Source organism: Pezoporus occidentalis, unplaced genomic scaffold (assembly GCF_034315485.1).
Source record: "Pezoporus occidentalis ecotype Australia unplaced genomic scaffold, CSIRO_AGI_Poc_V1 ctg301, whole genome shotgun sequence".
Lineage (NCBI taxonomy): Eukaryota > Metazoa > Chordata > Aves > Psittaciformes > Psittacidae > Pezoporus > Pezoporus occidentalis.
The window spans coordinates 365,490-385,344 of record NW_026914953.1 but is presented as its reverse complement, the minus strand read 5'-3'; the positions used below and the strand labels follow the sequence as shown (position 1 = coordinate 385,344).

Below are 19,855 nucleotides of genomic sequence, written 5' to 3'. Positions count from 1 at the left end.
CTTGGGGTTCCCCCCCCCGGGGTGGGGGGGGCAGGGAAGGGCTGAGCTGCAGGGAGCCAAGTCAAGCACCATCAGGGAAAGGCAGCCCTGGGGAAGGGCTTTGTCCTCCTCCTTGTACACAGCGAGCGGAGCCCTGCACGGGTGATGGGTGCTGCAGGGCGCAAGGGGGTGACTGTGACCCCCCATTATCACAGGGAGCTGCCCAAGCTCCTGGGGAGGAAAAGGCTCCAGCGAGAAGGGGACTGCATGGGGAGAAGAGCAGGAATTGAGCCAAGAGGAGCAAAGAACGTGGTGAGAGAAGGAAATACACTGCTGGGAATGGGGTGGGAGCCTGGCCGGAAGCTTTGGGGTGCTGGCATGGCACCCACCCTGCAGAGGCCTCTGCAGAAAGGGCTATGAGCACCAAAGCCTGCCTGCCCCATTCCCACGTGTTCTCATCGCTCACGTGCCCAAGCACAAACTATTCCCTTCATTATCCCTGGTGGCTTTTCCCAAGTGATGCCTGAAGCCACACACGGCCTCCTCCGGGCTCTGCACCCCACAGCTCCCCGGGGCTGGTGCCTGCCCCTTCCATGGCACTTGGGCACCCTGAGCTGTGATGGGTCAGGGCTGGCACTGCTGCACCACGGCCTCAGAGCACCAAACGGTGAGGAACCAGCCCCAAAACCACAGCCCAGGGCCTGCAGAGGGCATGCAGGGAATGGGGGCTGTACAGCCGAGCACAGAAGCTGCCACAAGCAATGGGGATGGGATGTTTGCTCCAGCAACCCCAGATCCCAAAGGACCAGGGCAAAGCAGAGCTGGGGGAGGAGGTACCCGACACAGATGGCACATCAAGGGCAGGATGCAGAGCATGAGCAGGCAGCACCTCGCAGGTCCGACAGCAACAGAAGCGGCGAAGCCCACAGCATCCAGCCCAAGGATGCAGCTCCGGCAGGGAAAGAGCCTCTCCGGCAAATCAAGAGGACAATTAATGCTTCCTTCAAGGCAGGCAGGCAGGATAACCCAGTGAAGCAAATGCCACCGTGGCCTCAACTCTCAGCCCAGGTCCAGCAGAGCCACCTCTGTGGCCCTCGAGCCCTTTGAGCTCAGACCCAACAAATCCCTGCCTGCACCAGCCAGCTCCGAGGGGCAGCACGACAGCAACAGCCAGTTCCTTCACCCCCATACAGTACTCATGATTCTAAGTGCTTTGCATACAGAGTTCCACATCATGCATATACGTTTGTACGTGCCCAGGCCCTCGGCCCAGCAGATACCGTCCTCCTGCAGCAGGGAGCTCCTTCATTTTGTACAGGGCTCGTAGTGTGCGTCGGCCTCCGGCCCCCTCCTGCTTCAAGCTGGCAGGACCCGGGTCTGCAGCAGCCTGGGCAGCTGCTGGGTAGTGAGAGTTCAGCAAACACCAGCACTAGGAAAGCAGCTGATTACAAAAGGAACCGTATTTACAGAGCTACAGTGAGCGTCAAGGGGAAGGATCACCCAAGACGGCCGGAAACAAGGAGCTGTGCATCCAGAGGTTCTGCCCAGGGCAAACACACGGCACCCACACGGATTTCACAGCTTAGCTGGCACAACTAAGGCGAGAGATTCCTCACTAACTGGATCCTCCCTCCCCGGACAGCAACACTCCAGAGGTGATTATGGAATGAGGGAACAAGATGGGCAGGTGGGGCATGGTGTGGAGCAGAAACCTGGGTTGAAAAGCCCCCCAGAGGACAGGGTTTCTCCTTTCTAAATGAGTCTCTGCATGGAAGAGCAGCACCTCTCGTACCAGACACTGCCACAGCCTGCAAGTCACCAAGGGAAGGGAGAGTGGAGGATGCACATGCTCAGCGGAGCCTCCTCCTCCTCTGCCTCCTCCAGCATCCAAGCAGCAGGGAGCCCCTTGGAACTGGGGATCTACCTCTACAGTGATGCATAGTGGGGCGACCTGCCAGCAAGAGGGGATCTGACCTGCTTATTGGGGAAGGAGAGAGGACTGTGCTCACCCCAGCAATTCAATCACGACTGGATCCTGCTTCCTAAAGGCTGGAGTCCACTGGGAATCAACAGCCCAGCCGTTTTGTCCCACCAGCCAACACGGGTTTCAGCTACTGACCAAAAGGGACACCAGGAACAGTCACAGACATCTCAGAGGCTCTGGAGGGGCAGGAGCACAGAGACTCAACTATACAGGGTGCAAAGAGTCCAGAGCCAGAAAGCAGCGCCCTGGGGAGAAGCTGAAGGCAGCTGTTACGTTGTGCATGGGCTGCTCATCTGGCTGGTGGCTGGGAAAGGACAGGGTGAGCCAGCGTGACATTCAGGGAGTCATTGTGCTGCACCAGGGACGTGTGCTTGTAGTGCAAGACCAGGTCCTTGAGGGAGGCGTAGAGGTTGTAGGGTTCAGCGAACCCGTAGCCTGTGGCTGTTTTGTAGATCACACAGTGTTTGGTGTCACCGTCCACCCTGCCAGGGACGGAAAGGACACGGGTCAGCAGTGGGACAGGGACAGCAGAGCACAAGCAGGCATCACCAGAGCAGCCCAATGACACATCTGGGCCACCTCGGGAGCCCAGCTTGATGCTTCCACCAGCTCCAGCATCTGTCGAGCTGGAATGCGGGAGCAGAGCCCACGCCAGCCCCATCCCAGCACATGGAGATACTCACACCACGGAGCAGGCGTAGCATCCCTTCTGGCTGCTCTCGCGGATCAGGAAGGTGCCGTCCCGCTTGCCACAAAGCATCTCTTCTGCCTGCAAACGGTTGATCTTCCCCACGTACCACGTTCGCTCCTCGTGGTGGGGCAGCTCCTCCTCATCATCCATCATGGAGTACTGGCTGCAGTTGAGCACAGGGAGGGGCAGACCCCCTCAATTTGGGCACGTGGCCCCCACAGCTCCCCTCCCACTGCTAGATGCGCCAGCACCCCTTCCGGCAGGGAAGATGCTCTCAGCTCCCAGGTAGGGAGATGGGATCAGCCCCAGCATACACCCCCCCCCCCCCCCCCCCCATCATAGGATCAACCAGGCTGGAAAAGACCTTCAAGATCATCAAGTCCAAACCTTTACCCCAGCACTGCCAAACCCACCACTAAACCCTGCCACTGAGGGCCTCATCTACACGTTCTCTGCACACCCCCAGGGCTGCTGATCCCAGCACAAGGCACACAGGGACACTCACTCCTCCGTCTCGTTCTTGATACCCAGCCACTCGTTGATTTTCTTCTGCCGGGCACCCTTCTGCGTCAGCCACCTGGGGAAGGAGAGGCAGAGCTCAGCGTGCCCAGGCCAGACGCCACTGGAGCAGCCATCACCAGAGGGCAGCAGCCGTGCCCGAGGCCGCGCGCTGCAGGGTTCATTCCTGCACGCAGCAGCCCACAAGCTGGTCTGACAAGCCCCAAAGCCCTCAAGGAGGCAGCCAGATGGCTGGGGGGGGGAGCAGGGCCCCAATCCCAGCCCTCCACGGGGGCAGGAGCTACGTACACCAAATACTGGTCCCGCAGTTTGCGCAGCTGCATGAGGTCTGGCTTGAGGCTGTTCATGCGCTTGTCGATCTCCCGGTTCTCCGAGGCTTGTTTCTTCAGGTCCTGCTCCAGCTTCATCTTGCTGTCATGGATTTCCGTGATGCGGGACTTGAGTTTCTCCGAGTTCATGAGGATCCTGGGAGAAAGAGGGGGGGGGGACGAGGCTGTGAGCCAGGGTGGGGGAGGCGGAGGAGGCAGCCTGCCAGCTCCAGCACACAGCTCGCTGCTGGAGAGACAAGGGCTCTGCGTGCCTCAGCTCTGTGCTGGGCCAGGAGGAGCTTCCAGCCCTGCAGAGCCCTTCCCCAGGCAGGGCAGCAGCACCCCCTGTCCTCACCGTTGCACCTCCTTCTCATTGCCCTCCCGCCGGAAGCGCTCGATGTACTCCTTGCTGCATTTCTCCTGCGTCTGACACTGCTCCTCAAAGATCTTGATTGTCTCGTTGAAGGCCTCAATTGCAGTCCTCTTCATCTGCAGCTCCTGAGGAGAAGGGAGGGGAGAGCTGAGGACAGGGGAGCACTGGGGCAGGTTCTGCCCATTCGCATCCTCTCTTTCCCCCTCCCCAAAGAAGCACTGTCCTCGCTGCAGCCAAAGTATCTCCCTCTTCAAAGCCCATTCTCAAGTCCAGCAGCAAAGTAAGGCAGGGGATGCCCAACCCCTGCTCCCCTCCGTGCCCAGCAGTGGCCATCAAGATGTCAGGGCAGCCCAGGGGGAAGGCAGTGCCTGTGTACCTGGGACGTGCGCGTGTACTCCTCATACAGCAGGTCGTACTCCCAGCTCTTGTCCTGGTACTGCTGGTGATAGACCTTCAGCTGCTCCCCGACGGCTTCCACGCTGTCCTCCTTCACCACTTGGTCCTGCCATACACAGAGCCTCCCTCAGGGCCTGCTCCTGCCTTACAGCAGCCCCTCTGCGAGGCAGCTGGTCCCACAAAACCCCACCAGTCCTGCAGGCTGGCTGTCACCCCACACAGCAACATCCCAGCATGGGGAAGAGGTGGACATCGACCTTTACCAAAGGACTGGGGATGGACGAGCAAATGCCCCTGGCCAGCACTGCACAGGCCTCACCTGCTGGTACTTGGAGATGGGGTAGAGCAGCCTGGTGTCCAGCTTGGCGTTGTACTGGGCCAGTGACTCGTGCCGGTAATGGGTGATGAGCTCCACCACCGAGCCGAAGGTGAGGGGCTCCGAGAAGCCGTACTTCCCTTCCCGGTGGAAGATCTTGATCAGCTTGTTATTGCCTCCCTTCCTGCGGTGACGGGAGAGGAGAGGACACTCAGCACCACCTTCCAGCCTGACAGCTTCTCATCCAGGCTGCTGTCAGCACAGGGACCCCCCAGCACCCTACCTGAGCGTGAGGGTGTATTCCCCCTGGATCTTGCTGGAGGCGTCGCGCACCAAGAAGGTACCATCCGGTGTGTCCCGTAGCTTCTCGTTCACCTCCTCCCTGCAAGGAATGTGACTGTTACAGCCTGTGAGATGTAACCAGAGCTCCCCTAGAGAACGCCATGGACAGGGCACCCGGGATGTGGGCTGCCAGCCATCCCCTTACCGTGAGATGTCACCCCAGTACCACTCGGCGTCCTGCAGGGACACGCTGTTCCCGTTGGCCAAGCTGGCTGCGCTGGGCTTTGGCTTAGGGGGTTTTGGAGGCAAGGCTGTAAGAGAAGGAGGAGGGAAGCGGGGCGAGCCCAAGTTCCAGCTGTCCACAGGCAATCCCTTGGAGCACTGAGTCTGCCTCCCTGCTGTGACTATCCTGGGAAGCCCCCTTGGCCACCACGCTGCGGGGAGCTGCTCCAGGCACATCCACAGCAGCAGATGAATGCCTCGAGGTGGGCTCCAGGCACAGCTGGGCTCCAGAAATGCCCTCAGCAACCCGCTCATGGGGGGCAGAGACTCCACATCCCCAGAGCACAAACCCCAGCGCTTTAGGCCCCAAGGAAGGGGCATCTCAGTACCTGGAGGCAACTGTTCTGGCTCCAGCTCCTTCGTCTGCAGAAGCATCTCCAAAAACAGGACGGAGAAGTCAGGGCTCAGCTCTGGGCTGCAGGGAGAGAGGAGCCAAGTAGGAAGAGCAGTTCTGGGGTGGGGGGAAACCTGGCACTGCTCCCGTGCTCCCTGGGCAAAGGGGCAGGCGGTTCATCCCAGCTGCCAGAGCCCAGGCTGACACAGAGGCAAGGCTCTGCCCTGGCTCTGAGTCCCACCTCTGTGTGCTGCCAGCAGTTTAATCCCCCGTGCAGCGAGGCAGGGGCTGCGGGCAGACCTGCTCTCACAGCCTGGACTCCGGGTCCTGCCAGGCACAGAGGCTGGAACCCAAAAGCCTCACGTACCTGGCGCCAGGCAGCCGGAGGAGAAGGGGGCCGAAGATCTCTCCCAGGGCCCGAGGGTGGAGGCTGTTGCTCTCGGCCTGCTGCGATACCTTCCCCAGATGCCGGAGCAGGAACTGCAGGGTGAGCGTGTTCTGGAGCGGGACCGCAGGCGACTCCAGGGCCAGCAGCAGCTGCTTCCGGCAATTCTCCGGCTGGGGAACCTCTGGGGAAGAGAACCAGACCCGATGGAAGAGTGGGGACAGGCAGCACCGCTCCGTGCTCCAGCTGCGGCACTGCGGGAGCGCCGTCAGCAGCAGGGGTCATGTCCCATAGGGACAGGACTTGCTTTAATACCCCAAACACATCCACCCCACACAGGCACCCATTCCCGAGTGATCCACCCCACACAGCCACCCATTCCCAAGTGATCCACCCCACACAGCCACCCATTCCTGAGTGATCCATCCCACACAGCCACCCATTCCCCAGCGATCCACCCCACACAGCCACCCATTCCCGAGTGATCCATCCCACACAGCCACCCATTCCCCAGCGATCCACCCCACACAGCCACCCATTCCCAAGTGATCCATCCCACACAGGCACCCTTTCCCGAGTGATCCATCCCACACAGCCACCCATTCCCCAGTGATCCACCCCACACAATCACCCACTCCCCAGTGATCCATCCCACACAGCCACCCATTCCTGAGTGATCCACCCCACACAATCACCCACTCCCCAGTGATCCATCCCACACAGCCCCCCATTCCCAAGCGATCCATCCCACACAGCCACCCACTGCCAAGTGATCCACCCCACACAATCACCCACTCCCCAGTGATCCATCCCACACAGCCACCCATTCCCGAGTGATCCACCCCACACAGCCACCCATTCCCGAGTGATCCATCCCACACAGGCACCCACTGCCAAGCGATCCATCCCACACAGGCACCCACTGCCAAGTGATCCATCCCACACAGGCACCCATTCCCAAGTGATCCATCCCACACAGCCCCCCATTCCCAAGCGATCCACCCCACACAGCCCCCCATTCCCAAGCGATCCACCCCACACAGCCCCCCATTCCCAAGCGATCCACCCCACACAGCCCCCCATTCCCAAGCGATCCACCCCACACAATCACCCACTCCCCAGTGATCCATCCCACACAGGCACCCATTCCCGAGTGATCCATCCCACACAGCCACCCACTCCCCAGTGATCCATCCCACACAGCCCCCCATTCCCGAGTGATCCACCCCACACAGCCACCCATTCCCAAGTGATCCATCCCACACAGGCACCCTTTCCCGAGTGATCCATCCCACACAGCCACCCATTCCCCAGTGATCCACCCCACACAATCACCCACTCCCCAGTGATCCATCCCACACAGCCACCCATTCCTGAGTGATCCACCCCACACAGCCACCCACTCCCCAGTGATCGACCCCACACAGCCCCCCATTCCCAAGCAATCCACCCCACAGAGCCACCCATTCCAAGTGCAGCCAGGGGAGGCCCTTACCCTGCAGGATGCGCAGGATGTCTCCGTGCACGGCCACTGGCACCACGGGGGAGGGCAGGTCCTGCAGGTACCTCCGCACCGCCTCACACAAGGAGTGCACGTCCAAGGGCTCCAGGTCGCCCAGGGTCCAATCTACCAGGGTACAGAAGTGCCATGGTGATGGGTGCAGCTCCGGGCCCCCACCCTGGACACCATCGCACCCCATCCAAGCACCTATCACAGGACAGGGCAGCCAACAGGAGGAGGATGCCTGGAAGTGATACCTGCACCCCAAAACCAACCTGCCTCTGGGAACCCAGGCAGGTTCCCCCCTCCCCGAGGATGGGGTAGAGCTCATTTTGGGTGCCCACCCTCTTTGCCCTCAGCCGTGCTGCAGTAATCCTGGGCATCAGTGGGTTAGGAGCTTTGTTCGCTGCTGCTGGTCGAGGCCAGCACCGCCTGACCAGCCCCACACTGACCCCAGTGGGGAAAACAGCTCCCTCAAACCGAGCCATCCCATGAACACGGGGCTGTCGGGACGGCAACAAAGCCTGTCCCAAAAGCAGCACAGCCAGAGCTGCCGGCACCATGCAGCTGGGGTTTGCAAGAACGTCTGTGGAAGGGGACAAGCCAGCACAGTGCTGGATGAGGCCCAAGCTCAGCCAAGCGGCAGACGGCTCCGGAGGCTCCCCGGTACAGCCATCGGCTGCCGGCAGAGCGGAGCCACGGCTCCAGCCCCCAAACTGAGCTCAAAGTCCCCCCCCCCTTGCTTCTGAGTGCTGTGACAGAGGCAGAGCAGTCTCCGGCAGCCCATCCACAGAGCAGGGCGCCTGAAGAGAGCAGGATACAAGCACAAGGTTTCACCAGCACCACGTCCCCCCTTTGCTCCAGGAATGTCCCGTCCCCCCCTTCCCCTGGGGATGTGTGGGGCCGGCCCCCCCGGCAGCATGCTGGGAGTCAGGAACTGCCTGGCCTGGCTTGCATTACTGCTGGCGCTGGCTCAGGCACTAATCTCCTCCATCTGAGCGCCTTCGCCTCCTCCCCGCGCCGAGCTGGTTCTTACCGGTTCTCAGCGCTTGCCTCAGTTCGGAGCCAGATGTCCTGTACAGCATCTCGCTGTCTATCCCTGCGGAAGCGGGGACACGGCGCTCAGCTGCCAGCACCGCCTGAACCAGGCCTGGAGGGGGTCCAGGCCAACCTCCTGCAGCCCCCTTGGCCCCCAGGACTCCCCATTCAGTGTCCTTGTTTCTCCCCCCCCCGTGGCATAGACACAGGCTGGAAGTGATTCCCAAACCCCAGCACCCATCCAGGGCATGCAGACCCAGCACCCGCACCCCAGGCCCCTATGCAGGAGGGCGCAGTGGGATCAAGCTTGGCTCTAGGGAACCTCCCCTTCTGCAGGCAGCTGAGCCCTGCACATCCCATGGGGCTTTTAAAGACAACCGCCCCCCGTTCTGCCCTCCCTGTGGGGTTCAGGGGTACCAACATCCCCCCTTACCTTTCTTCTCAATAGCTTCCACCAGCTTCACCAGCAGTGGGGGTGCGAGCTCGGGAGGGCTGAACTGCTCCTGCAGTTCCAGGAGAGGAGACCCTGGAAAGAGAGAGGGAGAAAGGGGTCAGCCCCAGCTCAGTCCCCAGCAGAGCCCGGCCAGGGCACAACCACCTCACCCTTAACAGCAGAATCCAAGAGTGAGGAAAGCCATGGCCCCTGCAGCAGGGCTGCAGCCCCTGCAAACACCGCACAGGGGCTGGGGGAGCCTGGGAGCCGGCTCACAACAAGCCTGGCCTTGCTCCAAGCCCCTAATGGGGTGTGCACAGGGGATCCCTCTTGCTCCTGCAGAGCCCAGGAGGCAGAGCCTGGGGGTAGCAGAGCTCCTGGAGCCCAGGCTGGGGTCGGTGCCTGCCCAGCACAGGGCTGGCAGAGGAGCAGGGCCAGGGGGCTGAGCTGTGCTTAATCCAGCGATTCAGACAGAACTCCATGTCAGCAAATTCCTGCTCTTGACTGCTCGTTTAACATGGAAACCAGCCCTCGGCCTCCCTCTGCCCGGGAGCCCACAGCCTCCCGCAAGCTGCAACAGGACACGGCACGGCACTGGGGTTCCTCTGCTCCCAGAGGGAGGATTTACAGCCCTGCAGCGGGTGGCATTTCGCTCCAGAGGAGCCGAAGGTCCCAGCTCTGGGCTCCCCAGTGCTGGAGGGTGATGCATGCCGGGGCAAGAGCACGCAGGCCCGGCCAGGCAGCTGCCAGTGGGATCCCTGCCGAAGGACGAGCGGTGCCAGGCCCTGTCTTGCATCCAGCTGAGCACCAGCCGGTGCGGGAGGCTCCTCCGGGACCCCCACGGTCAGTGCAGACACCGGACACGCTCCATTCTGGGGATGCAGAGCCAAAAGGCTGCTCCCCGTTGCGAAACACAGCTCTGTTGTCATGGATCTGACCTGAACTCGCCCGGTGTGGTCTTACCATGAGGCACAGCAAGCTGAAACCCCACACTGGCCCGAGCCTCCTGCACCCACAGCCTCACAGCGAGACAAAGCAGCCACAGAAAGGGGAGCACCCAGTTCTGTCTAAGCCTGTGCTGTTGGGGCAGGGGGGGAGCAATCCCCAACGGGAAGGAGCCCCTGGCCATGGGAAGGGGCCCAGCGTGGTGCTGAAGACCCAGGCAAGCTTCCAGGCTGGCAGCTCCGAGCCTGACCCTTGGGAAGGGCTGAAGGGAGAGTAAACAGTGGGGCAGCCCACGTGGCCCGGCCGGGAATGTGCTGCTTCAGCAGGCAGCAGCTTGCCTTTGCCTTTGCCTGCTCCTGCTCTGCCCAGCAGCAGCTCCCGAGCCCGCGGGGCCGCGCTGCCCTGCACAAGGCTGCTCAGAGCAGGGCCGGGGCAGCTGCGGAAATAGCAGCGAGCCGCATGTTCCGCTCGGCTCCTCCTGATGGAAGGCAAACAGCGGCAGCTCGTAAATCCACCGCTGGAACACGCCGGGGCTCCTTGTACCCCCAGGCGGGGGGGGACGACACGGAGGTGGTGCTGGCCCTGCTCCACGTGTGACACTGGGAGGGGGGTAAGGGATTCCTGTCAGCCAGGCTGAGGGGAACAGGGCAGAAACCCCAGCAGCTCTGAGCTTTGTGGGGCATCCCTGCACCTCCCAAAGCGCAGCCCGCAAGGAAGTAACACGGGTTTGGCTCCAATGCGGTTTCTCAGTTGCAAAAACACATCTCCCCAGCAGCATCGTAGCAGCCTGCACTGGAAAATAGCCCTTGGGTGTTTGAATTGCCACTCTGCAGGTCCCTGCTGTGCCCCAAATAGAGGCTGGCTGGGGGGGGGATGGACCCACAGGTGCTGGCACCCTCCTCATGTACCCTTGTACCTGACCCTCACTGTGCTCCATCCCCAGGCAGGATGCAGACTGGCTGACTTTGGGTTTCTTTCCTAACTGCATCTTTTCTGTGTGTCAGGAGCTTTGGAACGCACCTTCTTTCACAGCCCTGCACGGGTCAGCAGCTCTGACCATCCAGACACACCTCTGCCAAGCCTTGCTCGAGGAGGAGGAGGAGGAGGAGGAGAGGGAGTCCACAAAGGCTTAAATCCAGCTCCTGAGGGAGCACAGGGCTGGATGCAGACAAGGCCAACGCATCCTCTGCAGAGCACATCCCAGGCTCCCAAGAGGAGCAGCTTTCTGCGGGGTGACTCAGGTCAGCAGCTCTCGCTGCCAGCCCAAAGGCACTGCCTGACCACATTCCCAGCCCACGGAGCTGTTTCCACCCCTCTGGCTCCGGGAGCAGGAGCATGGGAGGCAGCTGTGGGGAGCTGCACCAGCCCTGCCACCCTGGTTTATGGGATGGGGGCTTCTTTCCATTCCTTAAGACCCCAGGGGTATTTCCCACAGCTAGAAGCAGCTGATGGGATAACCATGGCTTTTGGACAGAGGATGGGGAGGACACAGGACTGCCAGCCAGGAGTGTGCTCTGATGCCCACCAGCTCCTGCTGTCCCTAGTCCTCCTGAGTGCATCACGCAAGGTCTTCTGCAAGGCACGGGGAGGCAAAGGGTGGCTGTCACCCCTGTGGGCCACCTCAGAGCCCCTGCCACAGGGTTTATGTTCAAAGCAATAGGCAGCGGGCAGGCAGCTGCTGGAGCTCCACAGGCAGTGCCGGGCCATGGCAGCATTCCCAGCTCCCGGACCAGGTCCATGCCAAGCCCAGTGCCGGCTGGGAAGCAGCTGCAGGATGGCCCACGTCCTGCCCGAGGGTGGCTGCCCGGCCCCAGGGAGAGCTCTGCATCCTCAGGGAGGGATGGGTGCCAGGCAGACAAGCCATTAGCTCCAGTTCTCGGAAGGACTCTTTTAGACCCTGACTTTTCTCCTCTTGCCCAGAGACAAGCAATTGTGTGTCTCAGCAGGGCTGGGCGGCTCTTAGCAGGGAGCAATGGTGCTCCAGAGGCTGAGAGGTCGCTGGGAAGAGGTCAGGGCTTATTCCTAAAGAGAGGGAGAGGGGTAAAACCCTCAGCAGAGCAGGGGGAGGGACCAAGGACCCCAGGGATCCTGGCTAAGCTGCATGCCAGAGAGGGAGAAAGATCTTGGAGAGGCAGGAGTGGGACAAGGCTCAACCCAAGAAGTTGTGCTGAGCAAATTGATAAGCTGGAGGAACAACGTGCTCTTCTCTTGGCCAGGTCTGAATGTGAGCCCTGTCCTGGCTTCATCTGGGGTAGAGTCAATTTTCCTCCTAGTAGCTGGTGCGGTGCTGTGCTGTGGCTTTAGGCTGACAATAACAGTGATAACACACTGGTATTTCAGTTGTTAAGTAGTGCTTATCCTAAGTCAAGGACTTTTCAGTTTCTCATACTCTGCTAGTGAGGAGGGGAACAAGAAGCTGCGAAAAAGCACAGGCAAGACACCTGACCTGAACCAGCCAAAGGGATACTCCATAACCAGTATGCCCAGTATAGAAACTGAGGGAAGTTGGTTGGAAGGGGCCAATCACTGCCTGGGGACAAGCTGGCCATCTGTCAGTGGAGTGGTGAGCAACTGTACTGCGCATCACTTGTTTTCCTTAAGTTATTCCTCTCTTTTTGTTATCTCCCTTTCCATTATTATTATATTTGACTTGATTTCAATTATTAAACTGTTCTTATCTCAACCCACGGATTTTACCAGTTCCCCCCCCCCCCCCCCCTTCTCCTCCCCATCCCACTGGGATCAGGGAAGGAGCGAGTGGCTCCGTGGCACTTAGTTGCTGGCTGGGGTTAAACCACAACCGCAGCCACCACGATGGGGCAATCAACCCAGTGCTGCCCAGCAGAGCCTCTCGCAGCCCCTCAGCCACCACGTGTCAGGAGCAGAGGAGGGTGGGAGCACGCAGCAGGCCTTACCTTGCTCCAGAGCTTCGGGGAGGCGGCAGCCGCTGGCGCCCGGCGTGGCGGGCAGAGGCCTCTGCACTCGGGGCCGGTGCGAGGGCACCGAGATCTTCACCGGCCCCACGTACTCCACGTACGTGCCCGGGAAGTCGCCCTTCTGCTTGGTCCTCTCGTTGACACCCAGGATCCATCCGATCTGATTGGGGGTCTGCTCATCGCCGTCTTTGAAGCCCAAGGCTTGCAGGGCCCCCTTGCTCACCACCAGGATGTCCCCAGGCAGCAGATCAATGTCCTCCTCGCGCTCCTTGCGGTAGGGGTAGAGCGCACGGTACTGGAACCCATCGGTGCTGCCCATTCTCTCTGCTGCGGGGAGAAGGGCTCCGGACGGTGAGGCAGCACGTTTCGGGTGGCAGAGGAGGGATTTCAAAGGCAGGTCTCCCCCATCAGCACTCTGAATGTCTTTGCATGAACCAGCACCCCAGGAGCGTGGTCCGGGTGTCCCGGTGTGCTTAAGTGCAGCCCCTTTTCCTTAGCTTGAAGCCACGATTCAACCAAATGATGGAGCAAAGGGAGAAGGAGACAAACATAATCCAGCACTCGCGAGCGGGCATGCAGCAAAGAAACAGGAGATCAGGGTCTGCTTCACCAAAAAAGAAGCAGGTTTCTTGGAGTCCCAGGGGCAAAAGCACAGTGGGCTTCCAGCCCAGAACAGCGTAGGGCGCTACGTCTGCCTTCCCAGGGCCTGCAAAGAGAAGACAACTTGTTAATGCAAAGCCAGACACCTCTCACCTTCCTGAGACACCACCATTCAAATGAGGGGTTCATCTGAGCACCTGAGAGAGGCAGGACTCGTTTCTTTCCTCCCTACCAGCTGATGCTGAGCCCTGGATCCAACTGGGACATGCTAATACCAGTTTAGACTCCCAAAAGCAGGATTGGAGCCAGCAGCTGCAAGCAGGAATGCCACCTCCTCTCTTCCACAGTCAGGCACCAGCTCTGCATCTTAAGGAGGTTCACTCCTGCTTCTGCAGCTTACCCTCCTCGTAGCACTTATGCAAACATGAAGACAGCAAGTGGGACAAACCAGCCCTTATGCAGGAACTTGCATGCAGAAAAGAGTCACCCTGCAAGCCCCAGTTGGGAGGCTCTGAACAGCAGCCAAACAAACAGATTCAACCTTCCCTGGTTCAATCGATTCCATTTCACAGCTCACCTTTACATCTCCCCATGCAATCCCCCGCGAGGCAGTCTGCTGAAGGTAGCTGCCCACAGATGGAGCTTAACCAAGCCTTCAGTGAAAGGCTTTGCCATTCCCACAGAGCAGCACTTCAAAGCTTTGCTCTGAGCAAAGCAGCAGCATCAAGTGCAGGCACGGATTCCTTCCGCAGAGATGGCCTTAAAATCATCTTGAGGAGCCTTCAAGCCTGCTTTGAGCTGCTCCTCTGCCTTTCAGCTATTCAGAAATGGAAGAATCTGCTGCTTGCCCTGCCCAGAAATCCTCCGAAAGGCAGGAACCTGGGTTCCAACATGTTGTGGAAGAGATGGGTGAGCTGGGGCATTCCCAGCAGCCAGGCACGTCCTCTTTTTCCCATCCCCTCCCGGCCACACAGGCCAGTTTTCCACCTCCCCCAGGCAAATCCCAGCATTCCGGGTTCCCATAGGATGGCATGCAGCCCAGGACAGGGCCTACAAGGAGCTGGGGCAGCCAGGGACCAGCCTGCTCAGGGACACCCAAGGCCTGCTGAAACACTGCAGGTCCTGGTAATGGCTTGGAGCTGTTTTGGCCCAGAAACCACCAAACCCAGCTCAAACTCCAGTCTCCTCTGAAAGCTGTTAGTGAGCAGGAAGGTGCTGCTCAGGGCTGTGAGAGCCTCTGTGGAGGGAGGTGAGGAGCAAAGGGAGGGGGGACACTCGTCCCAGCAGGATCAACGCACAACCAAGCATGGCACAGAGCCAAGGCTGGACTATGCGAGATGCACCGGCACTGGTAACCTGCAGTCCTCCAAAATAACCCTTCTTGGACCCGCAACATGCTCCAGCTCACATCAGCTACAAACCCCTCTCCTGCACGAATCTGAGACCAGTACGAGCCCTCCGAGAGGAGCCAGCTCCATGGCCCCACAGCCAGGATCTGTGGGTTCCTTCCCTTGCCAAAGAAAGGCACAAAGAGGCCATGGCACACGAAGCCTATGCAGCAGCCAGGGCCTGCACCGGTTGCCTGTGCTTAGGCAACTGTCCCGGCTGTGCCATGAATGAGCCGGCGCTGCCCCCGGCGAGGGAAGACACCCGTGGCCAGGCTCTGGTGGCTGGGGAACAGGACTGAGCCTGATCCCGGTTGCTCGAGAGCTTCCCTGGAGCAACACCAGGCTTGCAGAACTCACGGAGAGACCCCGGGGAGGTTCCTGGTGTTGGCAGCGGCAGCACATCCCTGCACATCCCTGCACCACGCGAGCTCCCACCGTTCGGGGCTGGCGGCCGCGGAGAGCTCGCTGCAGAGCCCACATTCCCCCGATCCCATTTTCCCAGCCAGGAAAATATTACTTCATGATCCAGAGCATAAAGAGAGATTTATGAGCGGGCTGCCTGCCCGCCCCTCGCCCATCTGAGCGCTGCCTGTCAAGGTCCCACAGAGCCGATGGGCACTGCCTGCCTGCCAAGGGCCCGAGCGGCTGCTGGGAAAGACTCCGGCAGCTCCCAGACCCCGCGATGCACCCAGAGGCAGCAGAACCCAAAGCCCGTGGGGTCAGGGCTCCCTGGCAGGCACCTCCCCGGATTCCACCCGTGCAGCCCGGGGCCGGCTCCAGGCGCCTCAGACAAGCCAGTGCAGCTGAAGGAAGGACAAAACCTTCAGCCCTAGTGAACTTGTTCCGTGGCTTTTCAAAGCGGATCCGTGCGGAGGGCTGGGAAGCTGCTCCCGAGCACCAAGTCTCTCCAAAGAGCAGGTTCCCGCACCTTCTGCTGCACCGTGTGGCTCCAACAGCTCATAGAATCAGGGACTGGTTTGGGTTGGAAGGGACCTTAAAGCTCATCCAGTTCCAACCCCTGCCATGGGGACCCCTTCCACTGGAGCAGCTTGCTCCAAGCCCCTGCGTCCAACCTGGCCTTGAACACTGGCAGGGATGGGGCAGCCACAGCTTCTCTGGGCACCCTGTGCCAGCGCCTCAGCACCCTCCCAGGGAAGGGTTTTTCCTGTGTCTACCCTAAATCCTTCCAACCTTCTCTGTGCTGGGAAGGCAGAGACACAGCTCTGTGCCACCCTGCTCTTCACAGCCCAGTGGGTCACTGGGCACAGATGACTTCGAGCCAGCCTGGTCCTGGAGCAGCCTCACCTGCCTTCCTCAGGGGGATCAAGTGCCTGTGAATGCAGGTGAGGAACCCCCCCTGGAAACCCAAATCCACACGGTTCACGCTGGCACTGGCCTCTGCAGGGAAGCTCAGCAAAGCCCTGTAACAGCTCTCAGGAGGGAAGGCAGCGCAGAAAGCCCGGGACACGCACGAGCCTGTCGGCTGGAAGCACACCTCCGAGCCTGCCAAGAGATTCCAGCTGGGCCCAGCTCCAGGTTCGCTCAGCCCTCGCAGAGGAGCCTCGTGTGTCCGCGCTGGTGTGGTGAGCACTTGCTTGGGCTGCTCTGGCAATCCCAGGCACCAGCCAAGCACATACCTTTGGTAAATCTCTGTCAGCACCCAGAAACAAGCCCTCAATTCATTCCCTGCTGTCAATACTGTCTTTGTTGAATGCATGGGGTTGAAACAAAAACCACATTACGAGTCTTTTTTTGTGTGTGCCGAGCACAGAAATAAAAGCATCTTAACGTTTTAAATGTGGTTCCTGGGCTTTTAAACCCAGTTCCAAACGCAGTTCAAAGTGCAGCTTGACTCAAAGCGATGCTGAGCGTTCCTTTCCCTCCCGTGAGGCAAAAGAATGCATACAAATACTTAAAGGAAAATTATGCTTACGCCAATGTACCCAGCTCAAACCTTTCCAAGATCCAGCACGGCCTTAGCGAGCACAAAACTGCCCCCCAAAGTAAGCCTTGAACTGCAAACCCCTCCACGTTAACGGGTTGCAAACAGTGAGAACAAAGCTTTCCTTTAAGAAAAGCCAGAAAATGGGATGTATGCAACGAGGGATGAGAATAGAAACGACACGGGCCCGCCTGCCATGTGCTGCCCTATGGTGACAACTGCTGCTGCACTGAGTCCTTCTGACCCACACAGCCAGGCAGCTCTGCTGGCCCCATGCCCTGGCAGTGGCAGGAGCACGCCGTGGGTCACGCTGCACCCGCATGCAGCTGAAGCAGCGAGCAGGAGCCTGGCAAAGCCTGGTTTATACCGCGGGACAAACAGCACAGCAATTCCTGTGCTCCCGGGCAGCTTCCCAGGCCAGCTCCCTGCCTGGGAGCCTCACGAGGCTGGAGCTGCAAGCGAGGCTGTGCTGGTGGTAGCAATGGCAGGGAAGAGGCAGGGCCGTGCTGGGAGCACTGGTGGTTGCCATGGCACTGCCATCCAGCTCCTAAATGGGGAATAGTGGCAGGGAAAGCGAGTTCCATCGGGAGCCGTGCCCAAGCCAGGGCTGCTGCCCTGACAGTGACTGCACCGCAGCAGAGGCATGGGGCAGCTGAGGCCACTGTCACCTTTTTCTCCTCTTTTCTCCCCAAGAAATGCTTCTCATGCACCTGGCAGCAGAGCCTGAGGTTTAGCAGGGTCCTGGCCACGGCCACCAGCAGCCCTTTGCCACAGACAGAGAGCAGAGAGGTCTCAGCAACCTCTTCTCCTCCAAGGCTGGACAGTCCGAGAGCACCTCAGACAACCCAAGACTTCTCACTCTGTCCAGAGGCTCCTCCTGACAGGATTTTCCTCCTTCAGTTGAAGCTTGTCCTGTGCTCCCCACCTCAAACCTTCTCTTCCTCCCTGCAAAAGCCTTTTCCAGGCTGGCACTGAAGGGGGAAGGACCAGAACACCAACCCCACACTTCACTCCAGGCTCCCTTTCCACCAGCATCCAAGCAGCAAGAACACACGACTCCCATTATAAGAGCATTCCCAGGGCTGGGGTTAGGGATGTTGGACAGAAATAAACCCAGAAGCTGCATTTTGGCCACTTCCCTCAAAAATCCAGCTGAGGACATGGTAAAAAGCAACCCCCCCGAGTGCTCTTGCTGCGTTATCTGCTCAAAATCACCCTCCCCCGGGGATCTGGAATCCCCATGATGATTTATGAGCAGCTCTGCACAACACAGCAATCCCATGAAGTAAGCAACAAGGCGAGGAGCACCCACGTTAGCGGGTCAGCATCATTCGGGTCCTAGTTGAGAGGGGAGACCTTCCAGCTTGAGAAAGCCACTGCCCCTGCCTCTGCTTTTTCTCTTCCATTACTCAGTTCCTTTAGCTCCAAGCTGCGGCTCCAGCTATCCCCAGAGGAATTAAAAGAGCCCTCGATATTATAAATACTCTTTCTCATTGTAAACACGGCGCAGCACTCGGAGCGAACCGCTGGCGCTCCGACACGGCTCCAAACCGGTTCCAGAAACCACTCTGCTCCTTGCCACATTCCAGCTGAGCTTTCCCTTCCAAACCCAGAGCTTTTGTCCAGCGAGACCCAACTGCGGGCAGAAAGGGTTTTTCTATGTGCTTAAAACCTTGTTCTAGCAAGCGAAAACCCAAGGGGTTTGGGGCAGCGAAGGAGCACCAAAGCCTTGCTGCAAACCGCACAGCCTGAGCCTGATGTGCCCACGTCAAAGAGAGTCACCAAAGGAACCAACCCATGGTTTGGACTTTCCCACAACATGGAAGAGTCGATGACTCCAGCAGAGGCCAACCCAGCCTCGGGGACACACCAGCCCTTCGCACGGTAGGGAAGGGCGGGGGAATGGCCAGGAAAGCAGTGATTTAGGCTATATTTACTCAGCTGTCTCCATTCCCTGCTCTCACAGACAAAGTCACAGGGCCAGTTCCCCAGTGGCTCCAAGAGCTGCTCAGGAAATAAAGGCCGTGCATGAATGGGGAGGAGACGCGGCCATTCCTGCGCCGCGCTGGGCTCGGGTGCCCACAGGCACAATGCTGGGGCCACTCCAGCTCCTGCAGAGCTCATTCCAGACAGGTTCCCCCTCCTCCCGGGTTTACTTCCCATTGGGAATACCTCAGTTTGGGAAGTACGGGACCACGGGAACCTTCCTCTTCAAAGGGCTCAGAACCATCCACAGCATCCCAAGAAACACAGCGCACAAACCGCACTGGAAAACGGTGGGCTGGCCACCATCCTACAGCCAGGGATCGGGGGCAACTGTGCCCAGAGACGGCAAAGCCACAGCCACGCCAGGCTGGATTCCAGCCGAGCGGGAGCATCCCTGCACCACCCGACCTGGGCAGAACCACGGTGGGATGAGGCCACATCCAAGCCCCCGGCCCAGCCTGGATCCCTGCAGCCCCGACAGGCAGCGCTGCCCGCAGCAACGGGGGCTGCACGGGGGAACGGCACCGAGGTCCCCGCGGTGGGGATGGAGGCAGCCGGAGGGGGGGGACACCCAAGGAGGGGACAGGCCCAGCCCGGGCGCCTTGGGGCCGGGGGGGTAGGCCCCGGGGGATGGCAGTGCCCCGGTAGCGGGCACCCTGCGCTGGCACCGCCGGGGCCCTGCCAGGGCCGCCTCCCGATGAGGGGCCGCGCACCCCGCTCCCGTTCCCATGGCTCCTTCCCTCCCTCCTCCGGTCGCGGTCCCCCCGGTCCCGTCCCACCTCTCCGCCGGCCCCATCCGCCGCCGCCGCCCGGCTCCAGCCCGCTCCTGCCTCACAGCCCAGCGGCAGCCTGGGAAAGGACCCGAACGCCGCCGGAACGGCCCGAACCCGCCCCGGAAAAAGCCGAGAGGAGCTGGAGGGGAACGAACCTGCCCGAAGCCGAGGCGGCCCCGCCCCTTCCCCCGGCTGCCGAACGCGATCGGGACCACGCCCCTCGTCCGAGCTGCTCCGGAAGGAGCCGAGCGGCAGCCGGCACCAACCGGCTTTGGGCGCCGAGGGAGAGCGCGGCTGCGCCCCCTAGCGAAGGGTCGGAGCACGGATCGGGCCCGGCACCGGGACTGCACCGGGCACGGGGCACGGCACCGGGACTGCACCGGGCATAGCCCTGCACATAGGGCATGGCACTGGGCACCGGGACTGTACCGGGCATGGGGCACTGCACTGGGCACCGAGACTGC

The 19,855-nt window shown here is 60.4% G+C and overlaps 2 protein-coding genes across 2 annotated transcripts in view; one reads left to right on the top strand and one right to left on the bottom strand.

Annotated features, from left to right (window-relative positions):
- Window positions 1–19,855, top strand: part of THOP1 (thimet oligopeptidase 1) — a 330,697-nt gene that overhangs the window by 11,718 nt on the left and 299,124 nt on the right. The window lies entirely within an intron of this gene.
- PIK3R2 (phosphoinositide-3-kinase regulatory subunit 2) lies at window positions 1,154–19,555 on the bottom strand. The gene is made up of 16 exons (XM_062627550.1): window positions 19,398–19,555; window positions 12,682–13,408; window positions 8,822–8,914; window positions 8,387–8,449; window positions 7,345–7,476; window positions 5,832–6,033; window positions 5,460–5,545; window positions 5,054–5,159; window positions 4,850–4,948; window positions 4,570–4,750; window positions 4,231–4,356; window positions 3,837–3,979; window positions 3,462–3,638; window positions 3,160–3,231; window positions 2,647–2,817; window positions 1,154–2,445 (listed from the first exon to the last, which is right to left on the bottom strand). Exons 2-16 carry the CDS (start codon window positions 13,019–13,021, stop codon window positions 2,253–2,255), a joined length of 2,184 nt encoding a protein of 727 aa, XP_062483534.1. The 5' UTR covers window positions 13,022–13,408; window positions 19,398–19,555; the 3' UTR covers window positions 1,154–2,252.

Coding starts and splice junctions, on each gene's coding strand:
- PIK3R2 (XM_062627550.1), bottom strand. CDS start 13,021: ATGGGCAGCACCGATGGGTTCCAGTACCGTGCGCTCTACCCCTACCGC. Junction 3,639..3,836: donor AATGAGAAGGAGGTGCAACG/GTGAGGACAGGG, acceptor TCTTTCTCCCAG/GATCCTCATGAACTCGGAGA. Junction 2,818..3,159: donor ATCAAGAACGAGACGGAGGA/GTGAGTGTCCCT, acceptor GCTCAACTGCAG/CCAGTACTCCATGATGGATG.